This window comes from Mastomys coucha, unplaced genomic scaffold (assembly GCF_008632895.1).
Source record: "Mastomys coucha isolate ucsf_1 unplaced genomic scaffold, UCSF_Mcou_1 pScaffold2, whole genome shotgun sequence".
NCBI classification, from domain to species: domain Eukaryota; kingdom Metazoa; phylum Chordata; class Mammalia; order Rodentia; family Muridae; genus Mastomys; species Mastomys coucha.
The window spans coordinates 232,663-253,095 of NW_022196902.1; the positions used below are offsets into that span (position 1 = coordinate 232,663).

The window sequence follows — 20,433 nt, forward strand, 5'->3', positions numbered from 1 at the left end:
ATGATGATGATGATGATGATGATGATGATGATGATGATGATGATGATGATGATGATGATGATGATGCTGCTGCTGCTGCTGCTGCTGCTGCTGCTGCTGCTGCTGCTGCTGCTGCTGCAAGGTCTCTGTCTGTAGCCTTGGCTAGCCTCAAACTTGGTATGTAATTGTAAGTTCCAGATCATCCTGGATGTCTCAAAGAACATTCCTCCTAGTCTCTCCTCACCACCAACAAAAAGTAAAATAAGGGCTAGAAAGACAGGTCATTGGGTAAAGACCCTTGCTGTGAAGATGAGGGACTGAGTTTGATCCCTGTGACTTACATAATGGAAGGAGAGAACCAATTCCCTCAACTTGTTTATTGACCTACACATGCACACTGTGGAACATGTACATCTACACACATAACACAAAATTAAAATAAACATGTTTTTAAATAAAATAACTTGCTGAAATTTTATTTCATAACCTTTGGGGACAAGTGCTAAATCAAGCTAACTACCATATGAACTATCTCACCTGTTGGAGGAAAGTTTGATGGAAATACTTAAAATCTGCTCCCTTAGATCTGTGCAGGATTGGTATACCCTTGTTTTCAAGGACATAATAGTCTATAGCAGGAGGATCCAGACTGTGAAGCCAGCCTGGGCTATATGACAAATAAGTATCTAGTGCTTGTGAAGCTTAAAGAGGGTGTTGGGTCCCCAGGAGCTGCAGTTACCATTGTGAGCTGCCGTGTGGGTTGTGGGAACTGGACATAAGTCCTCTATAAGAGCAGCAGGCACTCTTAACCTTGAGCCATTTCTCCAGCCCAAGGATACACTGTTTATTAACTATGGCCAACATGTAACAGTGATCTCTTTGACTTAGCCCGTTTCTATAATTTTTAAACTTGAGTATCAGTAGTATCAGAATTCTGAGATAAATTATTTTACAAGGAGAGATTAAAAACATGACTGTTCTCTCTTTTATAATCATAGGAAATGTGCAACATTCAATTAACCGAAAACAAAGCTGGAAAGGTTCTAAAGAGTCTTTAGCTCCTCAGAGACACGGTCCATCTCTAGGAGAAAATGTGGTTTATCGTTCTGAAAGCCCCAACTCTCAGGCGGATGTAGGAAGACCTCTGTCTGGATCCGGCATTACAGCATTTGCTCAAGCTCACCCAAGCAATGGACAGAGAGTGAACCCCCCACCACCACCACAAGTTAGGAGTGTTACTCCTCCACCACCTCCCCGAGGCCAGACCCCACCTCCGAGAGGCACAACTCCACCTCCCCCCTCATGGGAACCAAACAGTCAGAGCAAGCGCTACTCTGGGAACATGGAATACGGAATCTCCCGAATCTCTCCTGTTCCACCTGGGGCGTGGCAGGAGGGCTACCCTCCACCACCTCTTAACACTTCTCCCATGAATCCCCCTAGCCAGGGACAGAGGGGCATCAATTCTGTTCCAGTTGGTAGACAACCAATCATCATGCAGAGTACTAGCAAATTTAACTTTACACCAGGGAGACCTGGAGTTCAGAATGGTGGTGGTCAGACTGATTTTATCATGCACCAAAATGTTGTCCCCACTGGTTCTGTGAATCGGCAACCACCACCTCCATATCCTCTGACCCCAGCTAATGGACAAAGCCCTTCTTCTTTACAAACAGGGGCTTCTGCTGCTCCACCATCATACACCAATGGAAATGTGCCTCAGTCGATGATGGTGCCAAACAGGAACAGCCATAACATGGAGCTTTATAATATTAATGTCCCTGGACTGCAAACAACTTGGCCCCAGTCATCTTCTGCTCCTGTGCAGTCATCCCCAAGTGGTGGGCATGACATTCCTACATGGCAACCTAACATACCAGTGAGGTCAAATTCATTTAATAACCCACTAGGAAGTAGAGCAAGTCACTCTGCTAATTCCCAGCCTTCTGCCACTACAGTCACTGCGATCACACCAGCTCCTATTCAACAGCCCGTGAAGAGCATGCGCGTCCTGAAACCAGAGCTGCAGACTGCTTTAGCCCCAACCCATCCTTCTTGGATGCCACAGCCAGTTCAGACCGTTCAGCCTAACCCTTTCTCTGAGGGTACAGCTTCAAATGTGCCTGTCATCCCACCTGTTGCTGAAGCTCCAAGCTATCAAGGTCCACCACCACCTTATCCGAAACATCTGCTACACCCAAACCCATCTGTTCCTCCATATGAGTCAGGAAGTAAGCCTTGCAAAGACGACCAGCCGAGCTCACCCAAGGAAGAGGAGAGTGAAAAGAGTTCGGACAGTGTTGACTCTGGGGACAAAGAGAGGAAACAGATTACAACTTCACCTATCACGGTTCGGAAAAACAAGAGAGATGAAGAACGCAGAGAGTCTCGTATTCAGAGTTACTCCCCACAGGCCTTTAAATTCTTCATGGAGCAACACGTAGAGAATGTCCTGAAGTCTCATCAGCAGCGTCTGCATCGGAAGAAGCAGCTAGAAAATGAAATGATGCGGGTAAAACTTTAAACCGTTCTCATACTTGATCATCTGTTTCCTTGGTATTTTAAAATACTAGGCTCCAGTATTCTTGGAGAATTCTAGGAAAATGTAGTGTGTTGTCAATAATTTGAGTAAACTTTGTGAGAATTTTTGATTTTAGCTTTTTCAGTTATTCAGCATTTCCTGTAATAAAGTTCTTATGTGACTTTAAATTATATACTTTATATAAAGTATATGAAATATGGAAATTGAAACAAGGGTTAATTTTTACCTTATCTTTTTTTCCCCGCAAGACAGGGTTTTACTGCGTACTCCTAGCTGTCCTGGAACTCACTCTATAGATCAGACAGGCCTTGAACTCACATAGATCTGCCTGCCTTTGCCTCTCAAATGCTGGGATTAAATGCATGTGCCACCAGTGTCCAGCAGTTTCTAGGTTTTATATATTATTTTACAACATACAAAAATCAGCCTGAAATATCTGAGTTACCTTTTGATACATCTAAAAAACATTGTTACTTGGTTGAGAATTTGGTGTTTATTCTTTACATACACATTATTAGAAAGTGTTAAGATCACCAGGCATGGTGGTTCTCACTTTAATCTCAGCACTCAGGAGGCAGAGGCTGGTAGTCTACATTATTAGTTTCAAGGCAGCCACAGCTATATAGCAGAGCACACATACCCACACACACCACACACACAAAGAAAAAAACTAAAAGCAGAAATAAAGACATGTCAAAATCATCACTTTACTGTTACTTTCCTCTTCTAACTGTATTTGAGGAAAATGTGCTGAACTGTTGAGTGCAGGAGGAGAGCCAAGAGCCGAGCATGCCCTTCAGATGGGCTTGGCTTGCTCCTGGGTAGCTGTCCTTGGCAGGTGCATGGTGGAGCTGTCACCATCATGGTTGTGTCATATGCTCAGGATGCAAAGCTTTGACTCCTCCCTCCTTTGATATCTGCCACTCAACGTGTAAAGATTATGCTTCTTCTCAAATCTCACTTTATAGTTGAGGACACTATTTTCTAAATGTTAAATGAGCAATACCCCAAATTCTTATTCATATTGTTCTTAGAATTTCTTACTTAAGTCTATTGTCTTAGTTTATTTTTCCTTTTTCCTCTTCACTTTCACTAATAGCTGACTTAAACTTTCATGGTGTTGGAAGCTTTGCTGACTTCTGTAGCCTCCATTACTGTGTAGGCAAGTAAGATTTGAAGAGAGAGTTCTGTACTAAGTCTGGCATGCTACCACTCTGAAAAGACTTTGCATGCAAATGCACATCCTAACAGAAGCATGAGGGTGCTGTATTGAAATTAGTCTTGCATTTCTAAAATTAGACTCTACTTTTCCAAGTCTTGTTCTTTTCACCTTTAATAAATTCATTAGCTAAGGAACCCCTACAGGCCTTCCAAATCTGGGGGCTCTGTCACTGCTGACAACTGACCTTTGGGTTCATCTGTTTTCATAACACCCTATTCACAATAACTTTAAAAACCATTTCAGAACATCTAAAAGGTAAGCACATTGTTTCTTGTATCTTATTAGAGGTGGACTAGGAGTCTCACCTTTATGCTGATGCCCAAGAAAGAAAAAGAAGATTACCAGGACTTTTATGTATTTTTTAGCCTCGGAGAACATGAAGGAGTTGCTTCTGTCCACCGTGTGGGTCCTAGGGATCAACTGGGGACTCAGACTTGGCCACAGGTGCCTTTACCAGCTGAGCTTACCCTTCCTTCCTTCCTTCCTCCCTTCCTTCCTTCCTTCCTTCCTTGTCTTTCTTTTTCTCTCTTCTCTTTCTTTCTTTCTCTCTTTCTTCCTCTCTTTCTTTCTTACTTTCTGTTTTAAAAAATGATTGAACCTAGAGTGAAAGAATTTCTTTGTGTGAAAGATAAAGTCAAGGTGAAAATTTTTGAGCCTAGCCATTAAACAAAAAGGATTTAGTGAAGGCATCTAACACTGTAGTCTGGGGCAATGCATGGAGAGCCCTGAGGATGCGTGTTCACAGACACTTGTTTGATTGTGCATTGGAAGCTCTTCCTTGAGTGCTGTAGACAGGAATAGAAGCCTGACTCTGGATACCCTCTTTGTGTTCCCCACAGCTGAATTTGCATATATACTCACCCTGTGTATTGTTTACTATCTCTTAAGCTTGACTTTGAGCATTAATTTTTCTCTGAAATACATTCTAGAATTCTAACATGCTTTATTAAAAATTATTATGCATTTAACTTTCAAAAATTTGCCTGAATTGCTTCTTAAGCTATGTCTTACTATTCAGTACATTTCCTCATTTAACCTCTAGTTTATTTACCCAGGTTGGATTATCTCAAGATGCCCAGGATCAAATGAGAAAGATGCTTTGCCAGAAAGAATCTAACTATATTCGTCTTAAAAGGGCTAAGATGGACAAGTCTATGTTTGTAAAGATAAAGACATTAGGAATAGGAGCGTTTGGTGAAGTCTGTCTAGCAAGAAAAGTCGACACTAAAGCTCTGTATGCAACAAAAACTCTGCGAAAGAAAGACGTTCTGCTCCGAAATCAAGTGGCTCATGTGAAAGCTGAGAGAGACATCCTAGCAGAAGCTGACAATGAGTGGGTGGTCCGCCTGTACTACTCTTTTCAGGACAAGGACAATTTGTACTTTGTGATGGACTACATTCCTGGGGGGGATATGATGAGCCTATTAATTAGAATGGGCATCTTTCCTGAAAATCTGGCACGATTCTACATAGCAGAACTTACTTGTGCAGTTGAAAGTGTTCATAAAATGGGTTTTATTCATAGAGATATTAAGCCTGATAACATTTTGATTGACCGCGATGGCCATATTAAATTGACTGACTTTGGCTTGTGCACTGGCTTCAGATGGACACATGACTCCAAGTACTACCAGAGTGGTAAGTGAGCTTGTAAATTCCATTTAACTCAACATAACATAGTTCATTTATGCAGTACAGTTTACAATGGCTTCCACACTGGATGAGGCCAGTAGACATAGGCTGGTTCTTACTCCTTAGTAATTTAGATGAATCCCTTAAGCATGTACATTTATAACGTTAAAGAGTGCATAAAGTTTATTTCTAAATATTATTAAAAGTTTTTAAGTAACTACTACAAAATTTTGTCACTTTTGAAATATGTCAGTTTTAAAAATAATTTTTGAATGAAGTCTCTCTGCCCACCAAGCTAACTAGTAGATGGTAAACACCCTGAGTAACTATTTTCCCTCTTTCCTCCAGAGACATCCATTATTTAGAACCTTGTAATCCATTCTTTACTTTCCTTGATTTGTTGCTGCTGTTATTTTCCAGGCCCCTGCCTGCTAGACAGGTGCTCCACCCTTGAGCTACAGCCTCACCATTTGTATTTTTTTATTTTGAAACAATATCTCAGTAGGTTGCTCAGACTACAGTTGAACTTATAGTTGGTATAAGCCTTCAACTTGGGTTCCTTCAGCCTCAGGTTTCTATGTAATTGGGATTATAGACCAGTGCGACTAGGCCTGGACACCATATTTTATAGCATTATATGTTGTCTTTGTCAATAATATATTACTTCACCTTTTTCTATTCTTGAAACTATCTATAATCATTCTATATGTATTTTGTGTTTCTTTTTTTGTTTGCTTGCTTCTTTATTTTTTGAGGTTTCTCTGTGACAGTGTATATATTTGTTTACACTACTGTTTAGAGCATACAGCCTGTTTAACTGTCACACAACCCAACACATACACATGATTCTATTTAGTCATATGACACTGAAGCAGGAAGAAGACATGAGACTTAGGTGAAGTAACTCGTCCAAGGTCAGACAGAAGCTAAGTGTAAGGGCTAGGCTTTGAACCCAGGTTTGTCTGATTACAGGGTCCATGTTATCTCTACCACACTGCCTCACCAAGAACCCTTCAAGCACTAATGGAAGTGTAAGTTGATCTAACGCTTGTTAAATACTTACTATATCCTTGGTGCTTTACCTAAATTCTAACTTAGTGCTGATAGCACCCTCTAAGGTAAGTGTTAGCCTTCTGTGAACACAGGCAGATTGACCTCTTTCTTTTTCATGTATTTCATTGAGAGAGAAGGTTTCACTATGCAGCACAAGCTAGTCTTGAACTCACTAATAAACTCAGTTATCCTGCCTCAGTGTTCCAAGTTCAGGGATTATAGGCATGTTCTTCCATATCCAGCACATTGAATGGATATAATTAACTATCTCCAACATTTAACTTTATTACCTCTGATTCTTCTCGAATATATAAATCCTAGGCTCTGTTACAGACTTTTGATTTAAGAATGTTCTCTGGAAGCCGGGCGGTGGTGGCGCACGCCTTTAATCCCAGCACTTGGGAGGCAGAGGCAGGCGGATTTCTAAGTTTGAGCCCAACAGAGTCTACAGAGTGAGTTCCAGGACAGCCAGGGCTACACAGAGAAACCCTCCCTCAAAAAATAAAACAAAGAATGTTCTCTGGAAAATGAGAATTATATTTTAATGAAATTTCCCAGGAGATTATTACAATTAGGTTAATTTCAGATACTACAAGTAGTTTTAAATACCCTATATATGTTAATGATTTTTGTGTCTCTCTAGAAATGGTCTCTTCCTGTTTCCACATGGATTTTACATAGCTATTAAAGAACTACCACAACGGCCTGCTCAGTTCCACCCTTCTCTGTTCTAGAACAGTGTAGCACTGGCACTTCCCAGGTGGCTGAGCCCCTCTGCAGCTCCATCCCTTCTGTTCTCGGCCAAGTCCCCTGTAGTTGGCCTGCTGTTCTCCCTGCTCTCCACAGCACAGTAGCAGTGTCCTTCCTGCTGCAGCCTCCACACTGTGGGGTCTCCTTTCGTCGGTCAGGTATTAGATCTTACAGCGCTCTTGCTTCAGACTCTCCCATATCTTTTCTGGTAAATGTGTGTTGCCCTTGCATCTCTCCCTTATTGAGTGTGCTGCCGGCCTTCTGTTGCTGTCTCTCTGTGGGAAGCCTTGTCCTAATTTTCATGTCACTGAGTTCTTGCCTTTTACATCTCATCAAATGTTACTTTCTTCTGTCTCCACTGCCATCCAGTCTAATGTGACTGTCAAGTCACATTTGTGCCATCTCTTGTGTTTTTATAGGATACTCAGTGTGGTTTTTTCTGTGTTTTCCATGCTGGTCTTGAACACCTGGGTTTAAGTAATTTTCCTACCTCTGCTTTCTATATAGCTGGGACTGCAGATCCATGTCATACCTTTTTGTGTGCATGTGTAGTGCTGGGGACTGGCACCCAAGGCATCTTCCATGCTGATCACATGGGCTTGGTGTGTGTACAGTTCATGTGTTTTTACGGCACGTGTGGAGGCAGAGGTGTATGTGAGGTACCTTCCTTGATAGTTATCTTAGTTTTTACATTTATGTTTATATATTGTATATGTCTATGGGCACAGTATGTGCAGGCCATAATGTTTGGAGATCAGAGGACAACTTGTGGTAGTTGGTTCTTTCCATGTACCCTGAAGGTTCCAGCGATCCAGCTGAGAACATCAGGCTTGGTGGCAAGTCCCTTGACCAGCTGAGACATGCTGACAGACCTTTTTTTTTTCCCACCCTATTTTTGAGACAAGGTACTGTACCTGGAACTAATGAATTTTGATGGGCTAGCTGGTCAGTGAGTTCCAGGGGTCGACCCTGTCTCTGCCTTCCCTGCAGTAGGGTTGTGGCACTAGTTTTTACTGGGGCGTTAGGGATCCTAAGGTCTCTGCAGCTGTCACTTTACCGACTGAGACTTTGTCCTTTTAATTTTTTTTTATTTCCTGGTTAAACAACAACCACCACCAACAAAACAAAGCAAAACAAAACAAAAGCCACTGACCTTTATTTTCTGTATGTGTACATGTGGAAGTCAGAGGACATTTGCCACAGCTGCTGCTTCATCTGAGGATTAAACTCGGGTCCTGAGGACTGGTTGTCTTGCTGGTCCTCTTGTTTTTGAGACAAGTTCTCTCTTTCCAAAGCTCCTATTTCCTGGACCGCAATATGTAGATGAGGCTGGCCTTGAAGTCACAGATGCCTTCCAAGTGCTGGGATTAAAGTCATGCTACATAGCAAAGTTGAGGCCAGTCTGGGTTATAATGAGACATGGTCTCAAAAAAAAAAAAAAAGTTAGGGCTCAAGCCATGGCTCAGCAGCTGAGAATGCACACTCGTCTTGCAAAGGACCTGAGTTTAGTTAGAGCATGCCTGCCTGTATCTCCAGTTCCAAGCAGATTTGACACTGCTCATTCTGAGGGCAACGTACTCACTCATGCATATACCCGCATGTGTACACATAATGAAGACATCTTCAAAAAGAAAAAGAAATTAATAGGAGCCAGCAAAGCTGTGGTAGGATTACAGGTGCATTCCACCAAGCCAAGTCATTGCAGTTCTGGGCATGGAAGCCCAGGCAAGGCAGGCACCGTGCGAACTGAGACCCACACCACCCCTTAGCACCCACTGTTTCTTACATGGATGCTAGATTGTTGTGCTTCTCCCCCGCCAGAGTGTGAGCTGAGAGAAGCATCTTTCTGTTTATTGTCACCTGCTAAATGAATACAACTGATGGAATGTGTTTTAAAATTTTTTCCCAGGAAAAAATAATAGAAGTCTGAATGAGATACTTTCTCCACTCCTCATGACTTACACTGCTATCATTTAACATTGAATACATTATTGAGACTTCAGTTTCTCTTAGCTCAAAACTTTTCCTGTTGGTGCCTCAGCAGTCTCCCATCAGTCGTAGCACCGCTGCCAGTGACTGGATGTTCTTATCCATCACAGGGGAGTATTCCTGGCCTGCATCATGACCAGAGGGTATCAGACTCGAGGTTACTTTTGTCCTATTGCTTTCATTCCATATTTCCTTTTTCTTGCACAGGGGATCACCCACGGCAAGATAGCATGGATTTCAGTAACGAATGGGGAGATCCTTCCAATTGTCGGTGTGGGGACAGACTAAAGCCACTAGAGCGGAGAGCTGCCCGCCAGCACCAGCGATGTCTAGCACATTCTCTGGTTGGGACTCCAAATTATATTGCACCTGAAGTGCTACTACGAACAGGTAAAGCAGTTATTTTTTCACCAGTATTTCAGTAGTATTTTAAATCAGCCAATCTTACTCTAAAATATACCCTATTCTTTCAGGCTTAAGCTAAAAGTGCTGATTTCACATTATAAATTGTTGACTTAATGCTAATGTCTGTATTCTGAGCATTTTTAAAAGCATTCTTGTGAATAACTGTATAACTTTGGTACCTTTAGGATATACACAGCTGTGTGACTGGTGGAGTGTTGGTGTTATTCTTTTTGAAATGTTGGTGGGACAACCTCCTTTCTTGGCACAAACACCATTAGAAACGCAGATGAAGGTAAGGTATAGGGCCTGCACGAAAAGTTATCAGCCCTTATACCATAAATCTTTAAGTGTGCTCTAGTACTTATGTATCTTTCCTGAAACACTTGAGACACAAGTATTTCACAGTCTTTCAGATACTGTTTTGTTTTGAGACAGGGTCTCAAATGTGTTGCTCTAAGTGACCTGGAATTCACCATATAGACCAGTTGGCTTCAAACTCATAGAGATTTGCCTCTGCCTCCAGATTTTTAAATGTTTACATATATACATTGAGATTTCTTAGGGATAGGTCCTATGTTTAAACATGAAATCATTATTTATGTTAACCAGCCTGATGGTAATTTTATATTGTAGTTTTAGTGTACCTTTCTTTCTTTATTGGAGTGGTAGGATTCAAGCCCAGGAACTTGGATATGCCAAACCTCTGCTCTACCATTGAGTTGTACCCCAGCTACTGTGAATTCTTTGTGAATGTAATCAACATAGCTCAGGTATAGAGCTCTCTACTTATGATATCGTATCAACACTAAGAATTTTTATGTTTTTTAGAATCATTTATTTTATTTATATAATACACTATACATGGTAGCTTTCTTCAGACACACCAGAAGAGGGCGTCAGATCCCATTACGGATGGTTGTGAGCCACCATGTGGTTGCTGAGAATTAAACTCAGGGCCTCTGAGCACCCAGTACTCTTAACTGCTAAGCCATCTCTCCAGCCCCTGAATTTTTATGTTTTAAAGTATTTCAGATTTTGAAGTTTTTGGATTGGGAATGTTCAACCTGTTTAAGCCTAGCATAGCTATATACACCTTTAATTCCAGGACTTGTTAGACAGAGGAAGATCTCTGTGAGTACCAGGTCAGCCTGGTTTACTTAGCAAGTTCAGAACAGCCAAGGCTACTAGATCTTGTCTCAAAAATCAACAAATAGGGCTAGAGAGATAGCTCAGCGGCTAAGAGCACTCACTGACTGCTCTTCCAAAGGTCCTGAGTTCAAATCCCAGCAACCACATAGTTGCTCACAACCATCTATCCAGCTACAGTATACTCATATACATAAAATGAATAAATAAATCTTAAAAAAAAAAAATCAAACAAATGGCTAGGGAGGAGTGGACACACCTTTAATCCCAGCACTCAGGAGGCAGAGGCAGGTGGATCTCTGAGTTAGCGGCCAGCCTGGTCTACAGAGCTAGTCCCAGACAGCCAGGGCTACACAGAGAAACCCTGTCTCAAAACACAAAACAACAAATAGCAAAAAAAAAACGAAACAAAACAAAACAAACAACCTTACTGTGAATCTTCTCACGAGGAGAGGGTAGAAGAAAGTATATTTTTAGCAGTGATTTATTATTAAAGGTAAAATACCAGGCAAATTATTTAGAAAACCAAGTAGTCCAGTAAGACATTTGGTACAAAACTTGGGAAGTTGTTGTGTTTCATCTCTTCCTAATTTTTAGAACTCTTCTCTAAAGGTTATCAACTGGCAAACTTGTCTTCACATCCCTCCTCAAGCTAAGCTGAGTCCTGAAGCCTCTGACCTCATTATCAAACTTTGCCGAGGACCAGAAGACCGCCTTGGCAAGAACGGTGCTGATGAAATAAAGGCTCATCCATTTTTTAAGACCATCGATTTCTCTAGTGATCTGAGACAGCAGTCTGCTTCATACATCCCTAAAATCACACACCCAACAGATACGTCCAACTTCGACCCCGTTGATCCTGATAAGTTGTGGAGCGATGGTAATGAGGAAGAAAATATCAATGACACTCTGAACGGATGGTATAAAAATGGAAAGCACCCTGAGCATGCTTTCTATGAGTTTACCTTTCGGAGGTTTTTTGATGACAATGGCTACCCATATAATTATCCAAAGCCTATTGAGTATGAATACATTAATTCACAGGGCTCAGAGCAACAGTCTGATGAAGACGATCAACACACAGGCTCAGATGTAAACAGCCGTGATCTAGTGTATGTTTAATAAACTGGGAGATAATTGTAAGAATTTGCAAAAGGCCTGAAATGCAGAGGTTTTTTGAGGTTTTGAGAGGATTATGCAAATGTGACAGAGTTTGTGTGCTCTGTGTACAATATTTTATTTTCCTAAGTTATGGGAACTTGTTTTAAAATGTTAATTTATTCCACCCTTTTAATTCAGTACTTTAGAATAAATTGTTATAAGGAAAGTAAATTATGAACTGAGTATTATAGTCAATTCTTGGTACTTAAAGTACTTAAAAATAGTGCTCTGTTTAAAAAGAGAAGCCTGGTATCTTTTGTATATATGATAAATAATTTTAAAATTCAAGAGTTTTTGAAGATTTTTGAAAGACAGTTTTATCTTGCTTTAACCAAATACGAAACATATCCATATTTCCCTTGTAACTTTGGTTTTAGTTCACAATACACTAAAGAAATCAAGCCATCGTTTTAGAAAGTGTTCCTAGAGTAATTTTAATCTTGAAGTCATATCCTGGAATCACAAATACAGAGCAGAAACAATATGTTCACTAGAAATAATGCAGCTTAGCCCTTCCCTCCACAGGAATCTTTAACCTAGTATTTTATTTCAAATACCGGCTCTAGAAGAAGCCAGAGCACTACTAGTTTTGTTTTCATGTTGGTATTAATGCTGCTTCCAGTTTTTGTTTTATTAGGATTTTTGTTTTGTTTTTTTTTTGTTGTTGTTTTTTGGGTTTTTTGGTGTTTTGTTTTGTTTTGATTTTTTGTTTTGTTTGGGTTTTGAGACAGGGTTTCTCTGTGTAGCCCTGGCTATCCTGGAACTCACGATGTAGACCAGGCTGGCCTCAGGCTGGCCTCATGGAGATCCACCAGCCTCTGCCTCCCCGCAACCCTGAGTGCTGGGATTAAAAGCATGTGCCACCACCACTCAGCTGTTTCCAGTTTTAAAAGGGAACAAAGTTGCCATAAATTGAATTTTCAAATTGAAACTAAGGTCTGTAATATTTGTATCTTAAAATTAGAAGAAAAATTTCCATCTCTTAAGCAAAGAAATTATTTTCAGTTTGTAAAATTTTTATTAGAATTTACGTGTATGTACTCACTAAGATAGTACATTTTCTAGGGGCTGGGGATATGGCTCAGTGGTAGAGCACTTGCCTAACATACACAAAGCCCTGGGTTCAATCCCTAGCCCCTGCCACATAAAGGTACCTTTGTTGTACAGTGACCAATCTTGATTGTGTCATCAAGGCTATAGATTTCCTCTTTCAGAACAGTGCTACAATACAAATTGTTGGCAAAGGAAATGTAACTATTTGGCACTATTATACCTAAGAGTAGATTAATTGGTTAAAAAATAATTATTAATTAACTCTTAATTGGGATGACCATTCCTAATTAGATACATAGTAGTTTAGAAAGTGAGGACTTCCTAAGTTATTTAAGATTAATATCCTATTTATATAATGTTTAGGTCTAAGGAAGAATTGTGGATTCATAACAAAATACATAGTAACATCTTTTAGGAAGAAGGGTGGGGCTGTATTCTGACCTTAGTAAAGTTTGTATATTATTTCATTTTTTCAAGGTTTATTGACATGAATTGCTTTATCAGACTTAATGTTTGTGGATAGGAATGATATTTACCTATCTAGCTTTCTTATAAAAGATAATTTGTTTAAAACCATATATATAGTAAAATTAAAGGCAAAGCTATTTGGTTGAATTGGGGAAAGAGAAAAACGTTATTAGCTTACACTTTCATGTTGAGCTTGGAACCTGTCACATGTACAAGTGAGCCTTTAGACCACAGGTTCTTTTGAGATAAAGGCTATGTGTACTCAGGTCCTACTGAAAAAAGTGTGTATCAACACATATTTAAAAGGTGTTGCATGTACTCTAAGAGACCCTGGGTGTGATAAAACTTCCCAGACAACAGGTTAAAGACCTCCATCCTGTGAGTAAATTGCTATATCAAAGTAAGAACTTCCTTCTCATGTATTGCACAGTGCTCAGATGAGCACATCTGTAAAGTAAGGATCTGCTTTTGGAATGCCCTGTGAAAGCCGGCACAGCACAGACACGTCTTAAATACTATTTTGACGGCACTGAAATAAATGTCTTATGTTTCTGAAGATTCCTAATGAGAACTGTAAGAGAATGTGCTATGACCAAACAGTCTTTACAACATGGAGCATCTGAATAGTCTATAAAACCCTATGCAAAACATGTATTCAGGAATATTTGAATTGGTTCCCATGTTTGTAAGACAGCCCTCTTGATCTCTGGGCTCGTCACTCAGACCAGCATTTTCATTTAGTGGTTTTACACCTGGATTATGTTGCAATACAGGAGAAAACCAGCTTCGTCACATTCACAGCGCAGGACTAAGGTGCTGCCTCCTCCCCACAACCATGCTTCCTCAGAATGTAAACACTACAAATTATATGTCCTCCTATGCTTCCCTCTGACAGTCTAAGCTTCTAGCATTTGTCTGAGGCAGTGTACAAGGATTTAGTATCTGCCATTTTAGTGATTTGTTCAGTTTTAACATTTTGGATGCTCATGTTGGTTATTTTACCCTGACTCCACCCAGTTCTCCCAGCGTAGGAGCTGCTGCTTTCTGAGCAGACAATGAGAACAGCATAAAAAATGTAGACACTTAACTGAACAGGGCAAAGACTGCTCTCCAGCTCGCCCTTAAACCTGCCGTCCTGCGCTTACCCCTTTAATGTGTATCAGTGGTATTTATAAAATGTCTTCTATAATTATGTACTTGTACATACTGTTGTGTATTGTTCAGTGATGTCCTGAGGCAGGTCCTGTTGCTGTATCTGTCCCACCTTCCTATTTGTAATAGAAACTATAGAATGTATGACTAAGAAGTCACTTTGAGATTGACTTTTTTAAAAAGTTATTTACCTTCTGCTGTTGAGAAGTGCAAAACTGTGAGTGGAAATGTTTTATTCTGATTTAATAATGTTAGAAATTAGAAACCCAGTGGGAGGAGTTTTTAGATATGCTGCTGCTGTTACCCAAGGTACTTTAGAAATTTTTCTTTAATAAAAAAAAATACCTTTGATATTTAAAGTAAAACAGTCTGTTTTTCAATCTAAAAAATGTAATTTGGGTCAACATATTGGTACATTTGTAAAGTGCCTTAGTATATTCCTTTGTGGAGGGCACTACCCAGTTTACTTTTATATTGTATTATGTATATAAGTATTTTGTATTAAAACAGAATCAATGGCAACACTACCATTTTATAAAACAATGCTTTGCTAGAAAAAAATTACAGCTTTGCAATATAACAACTGTTTTGGGATATTTCTGAATGTAATAGAACAAATAATCAGTCTGGTTTTAATGAATCTATTTGTATTTTCCCAATCATTTCTTCTAGTGTAATATTTGCTGGGATAATAAAAAAAGCAAACTTCAAATTTTTCAGTTATGACTGGAAAGCTGAATTATGTTACTTTTTTATAATGTTTTATTGGGAGGCATGCATGCACACAGAGGACAAGTTTCAAGGATCATTTCTCTCCTTTGACCACATGGGTGCTGGGATCAAATTTGTATCTTCAAGTTTGGGAGCAAGAGCCTTTCCCCACTGAGCAATCTTTTTTGTTTTGTTTTGTTTGTTTTTTGAGACAGGGTTTCTCTGTGTAGCCCTGGCTGTCCTGGAACTCACTCTGTAGACCAGACTGGCCTCAAACTCAGAAATCCACCTGCCTCTGCCTCCCAAGTGCTGGGATTAAAGTGCTGGGATTAAAGGTATTTGCGACCACTGCCCAGCCTGCCTTGCCTCCTTCCTTCCTTCCTTCTTCCTTCCTTCCTCTCTCTCTCTCTCTTTCTTTCTTTCTGTATCTTTTCTTTATTTTTCTAACTTCCTTTTATATGTATGTGTTGTGTGTGCATGTGCTACAGCAGGCATAAAGAGATCAGAGGACTTGTGGGGTTCAATTCCCTCCTTCAACCACACGGTTCTGCAGTGTTGAATCCTATTACCAGGCCTCGGGGCAAGCACCTTTACATGTGCCCTTACATGATGAACCATGCTACCATCCCAGTTTATAATATGTTTTTGAGATTTTTTTTCACTTTTATATAATTTCTTAATTTTTAAAATCAAAATAGAATGATACCATTTCTCCCTTCCCTTCCTCCCACTAACCCTCCAATGTTCCCCTCTTTGCACTTCCTCAAATACACAGCCTTGGGCTAGAGAGATGGCTCAGCGGTTAAGAGCACTGACGGCTCTTCCAGAGGTCCTGAGTTCAATTCCCAGCAACCACATGGTGGCTCACAACCATCTGTAATGGGTCTGATGCCCTCTTCTGGTGTGTCTGAAGATGGCTACAGTGTACTCATATAAATAAAAATAAATAAATCTTTAAACAAACAGACAAATTCACAGCCTCTTTCTGTATGCATCTTTGTTTATTCCTAAATACATAAACACAACCTATTCAGTCCATATGATTTTACTTATATGGCTATGGTTTCAGGACTGGCCATCTTTTGGATAACCATTTGGTGTACTTTGCCTGGTGAAGCCTTTCTCCCACTTGCAACATTGCTGAGTTGCCTGGAGCTCTCTGTCTAGGTCTAGGCCTCTGTTAGCATGTCCACTGCTGTCATCCTTGGACCAGTCTAAGTTTCTTTCTTTCTTCTTCTTTTTAATCTTAGAAAATCTGTGATAAAAACTTTGATGCTTTGGACTTGAAGTGTGTATACTACAGTTATGTAGTTAAGACCAATTTGACTATAGCAGAATATAGTGGACATTTTTATTTTCTCTAGCAGAGGTAAAATCAGTATGTAAAATTAGAGAGTTTCTATTTGCATTTTATTTTATGTATGTAAGAATGTATGTATGTGCATGTGCTGGGGTACCCTGGGGGGGGGGCAGGAAAGGGTGTTGGGTCCCCTGGAGCTGCAATTACAAGTGGTTTTTGAGGTGCCTGATGTAAGTGCTGAGAACTTCAGTCCGCTGAAAGAGCAGCAAGTGCTTGTAACCTCTGACTCAGTTTCCAGCCATTAATTCCATTTTAAAACTCTTCTTTCATTTTGGTTTTTGAAGACAAGTTTGTATGCAACTCAGGCTAGTTAGATCTTACATAGATCTTGAACTTTTGATCCTCTTGTTTGTACCTATTGAGTGCTAGATTATAGGTGTTTGCCATCTCATCTGGATCCTAAAACATTTTCCTAATTTAACTCTACATTTAATATTTTAAAACATTTTACAGTGTGTGTGTGTAGCCTGCCTGGCTGTTGTGGAACTTACTCTTTAGATCAGGCTGGCCCTGAATATAATTTTTAAATGTGAAAGTCATGTTTCCCTTTGCATTCAATCCTTTATCACAGGAAATGCTAATCAGATTCTTCAATGTGTTCTCAAATCAGTTGAACAGAATACTTTTCAAGTATTACCATTACAGTTGTTTCTTTTGTCGCCTAGTTTTTACCCCTTCATACATTTGCATTTGACCTCCATGAGGCCAGATTAATCTGATTGGCCCAAATGCAGTATTCCTGATTTGTTTCACTACATTGAGGGCCCATGTTTGTCATGCTTCACATTGTTAAGATACTTTCCTATGGTGATACCCCCGCTTTCCCCTATCTGCTTATATCTGAAAGGATGAGAGAAATTGCCAGAAATGTTTGAGGCATGGATGACTACTGTCCTGTAGCCAGGGTTTCATCATGTACCCCGATACCTGACACCTCTTCCTGGATTCACAATCTAGGTGGAACTCTAGGTGGTTTATACTGGGGAGGGGTGCAGTGTGCTCAGCAGGGGGAAAAATAGGCCCTCAGAGCTAAATTGTGAATGGAGCCTGTTAGTGGTTCAAGAGAACACAGACAGGTTACTAGGGATTAAGGAGTTTAATGGAGTTATGACATGGACAGACAGATGGGAAAAGCATTACACAGGAGTCCAAGGAGAGTGTAGACCCCAAGACCACAGACAGCGCAATGTGGTCTCTGAAGAGAATGGAGCCTCCTCTTATACATGTTGAGGGTTGAGAGAAGATCCTAGCAAGAGCTAGAGGCTAGGATCTGGTTCTCAGGAAGGATTCGGGAAGAGGCTGCTAGTACTGGATGTAACTGTCTTTTGATGTAGATTTCAATAGCGAATCTGCTAGCTCTGGGTATACTGACAGTGACCCAGTAGGGTGCCTGCCAGAATCCCTGAAAGGAGCCCTGAGCTGGCTTCTAATACTGCATGCTCAACTCAGGCATAACTCAATCTTAGGCTGAATAACTACAGAGGCTCTTGTTACCAGCATCTATTCTGCATTCCTCACTTCCAGACAGCCTCTACCGCCTCACTAAGAGGCTCTGTTAGGAGATTTTACACACTAAGTTTGAAACTCCTTGCTCTCTATTTTCTGTTGCCTTCTTCCCACAGGATGGGGCATGGGGCATTTTGACCATAAAAGGAAACCAGAAAATCACTAAAGACTAGAACAAAATGACCAGAAGCCCCAAAATAGTGTGCAACAGGGTTAGCTACTGGGAGCTGATCAACTACAATATGAGAGACAAAATACAAATTCCATTCCAGCCACCAAATCCACACCAGAGCTTAAAAAGCCCCTAATGTGTATAGTCTAGTTTGCAGAACTATTCAAGAAGGTAATTTTGAACTCTGGATTTCATCATAAATTATCTTTATCTTTTATAATTTCCCCTAATTCTTACCTTCAGCCTCATTGTTACTCAGTTAGCAGAGACCCTTGTCCCAACTGTTGCTGTAAGGGAACACCGTGTCCAAGACAGCTTACAGAAAATAACATTTAATTGGTGCTTGCTCACAGTTTCAGAGGGTCAGTACATGTCTATCATGGAAGGAAGCATGGTGGCAGGCAAGTAGGCATGGTGCTAGGTTAGTAGCTTAGAGCTTATACCTTGATCCACAGGCAAGAGGCAGGGGGAGATACTTAGCCTGGCATGGGCTTTTGGAACCTTAAAGTTCACCTCCAATGATACACCTCCAACAAGGGTTCATCTAATCCTTCCCAAACAGTCCATCAGCTGGGAACCAAACATTCAAATAGATGAACCTGTGGGGGCCACTCTCATTCAAACCACCAGAGCCCATATCAGTTTGTTGTTACTTTTTGAAAGACAGCATCTCACGGTTTGGCCCAGGCTGCTCGCAAACTTGTGATACTGCTGTGTCAGCACTGGGCTCTGAGGCTAAGCACATGCCACCACCTCACAGGTGTCTCTTGAGTCACTGAGTACTGTCTCAAGGGAGTCTGATTTCACTCCAGCCCTCCAGTTTATTACCTGGTCTACCTAAGAGATTACTGCAGATCTTGCCTCTGGTGTCGCGACATCAGCTCCTAATGGATATGTGCTGTTACATATGACACTTACAAACTCTTTGGGGAAAAACCTCCTTGAAGATACTGGGCAGAAACAAGCCCAGCAGATTCTGGAGACCAGGGGCCACTTAGAAGAAGAAATGAATGGTACACGGTGAGTGCCCATCCAGATGACATCTCCACCTGTTGTCAGAACTCTGTCAAAAGGATGTTACATAGTGAACAATGTCTTGGGGACCTGTGAAAGAGGCTCCAGAAAAAAAGGCAGAGGGTCTTTTACCTTAGGTACATTTTGTTCCCTAGATTGTTCTTGGATGTGGTCATTTTGTGTCTTCTGTGACAAACGTTTACATTCAGTTTATAAGACATGTTTAAAGTTGGATGTCAGATCATAGCTATAGAACTCAATTCTTTCCCAGATACAATCTGTAGTACATGCCAGGGATTGTGTTTAAATCAATGTTTCCTCAGAAAGTTCTGGGAAAGGACTGCTCTATTAATATTTAATATTTGCTACTGACACTTATTCACATATTCTTTCTGATCATGTTTACCTGAACTCAAACAGGTTTTCTTGGATTATTGTTCTCTTTGTTATATTCATATATAAAAGTACACTGAAACTGAAGTACAGTCTACAGCATTAGACTGTACCTCCCAGGCCCAGCAGAAAAGATCTAGACAGGTCCTTGGAAGTTGACAACCTATAAAAGCTTGTTTGTTTGTTTTGGAACAGTCACTCTATTTGGCCTATGCTGGCCTAAACTCACTTTTCCTGCCTCCACTGCAAAAGTTCTAGGAATTCAAGCACACACCATCATACCTGACTTCTGGCTGAACCTTGAGGCACATGTACAGAGAACCCAGATATCCTGGTCAAGAACAAAAGAAGATGCCAGAAAATGGTAGCATACACCTTTAATCCCAGCACATGGGAAGCAGAGGCAAAAGGATCTCTGTGAGTTCAAGGCCAACCTGGTCTACAAATAGAATTTCAGGATAACCTGGGCTACACAGAGACATTTTGTCTTCAGAAAACAAAAACAAAAACAAAAAATGAAGAGAAAAACAAACTGGCAGTTTGGAGTGCTGCCCAAGACAGAAGTGGCCATGCCAAGTCACCTTCTTGCTTTATCAAAGACAAACATATGTGTCTAGAATCTCTGTAATATAACATTTCCAATTCCTAGGATAAAACCTTGCCACGCACACTTGCGTGATGGTGGTATTTGAGGCGAAAACTTCAAGGAAAGTCAGCCTCCTGCC

The 20,433-nt window shown here is 40.5% G+C and overlaps 1 protein-coding gene across 1 annotated transcript in view; it reads left to right on the plus strand.

Annotated features, from left to right (window-relative positions):
* The window catches only part of Lats1 (large tumor suppressor kinase 1), a 32,312-nt gene extending 20,149 nt beyond the window's left edge, over window positions 1–12,163 (plus strand). Inside the window, exons 4-8 of the mRNA XM_031380336.1 lie at window positions 978–2,491; window positions 4,799–5,381; window positions 9,375–9,557; window positions 9,758–9,864; window positions 11,331–12,163. Of these exons, the coding sequence (XP_031236196.1) occupies window positions 978–2,491; window positions 4,799–5,381; window positions 9,375–9,557; window positions 9,758–9,864; window positions 11,331–11,840 (2,897 nt within the window). The 3' untranslated portion in view covers window positions 11,841–12,163. The remainder of the gene's footprint in view (window positions 1–977; window positions 2,492–4,798; window positions 5,382–9,374; window positions 9,558–9,757; window positions 9,865–11,330) is intronic.
* The last annotated feature ends 8,270 nt before the right edge of the window (window positions 12,164–20,433 follow it).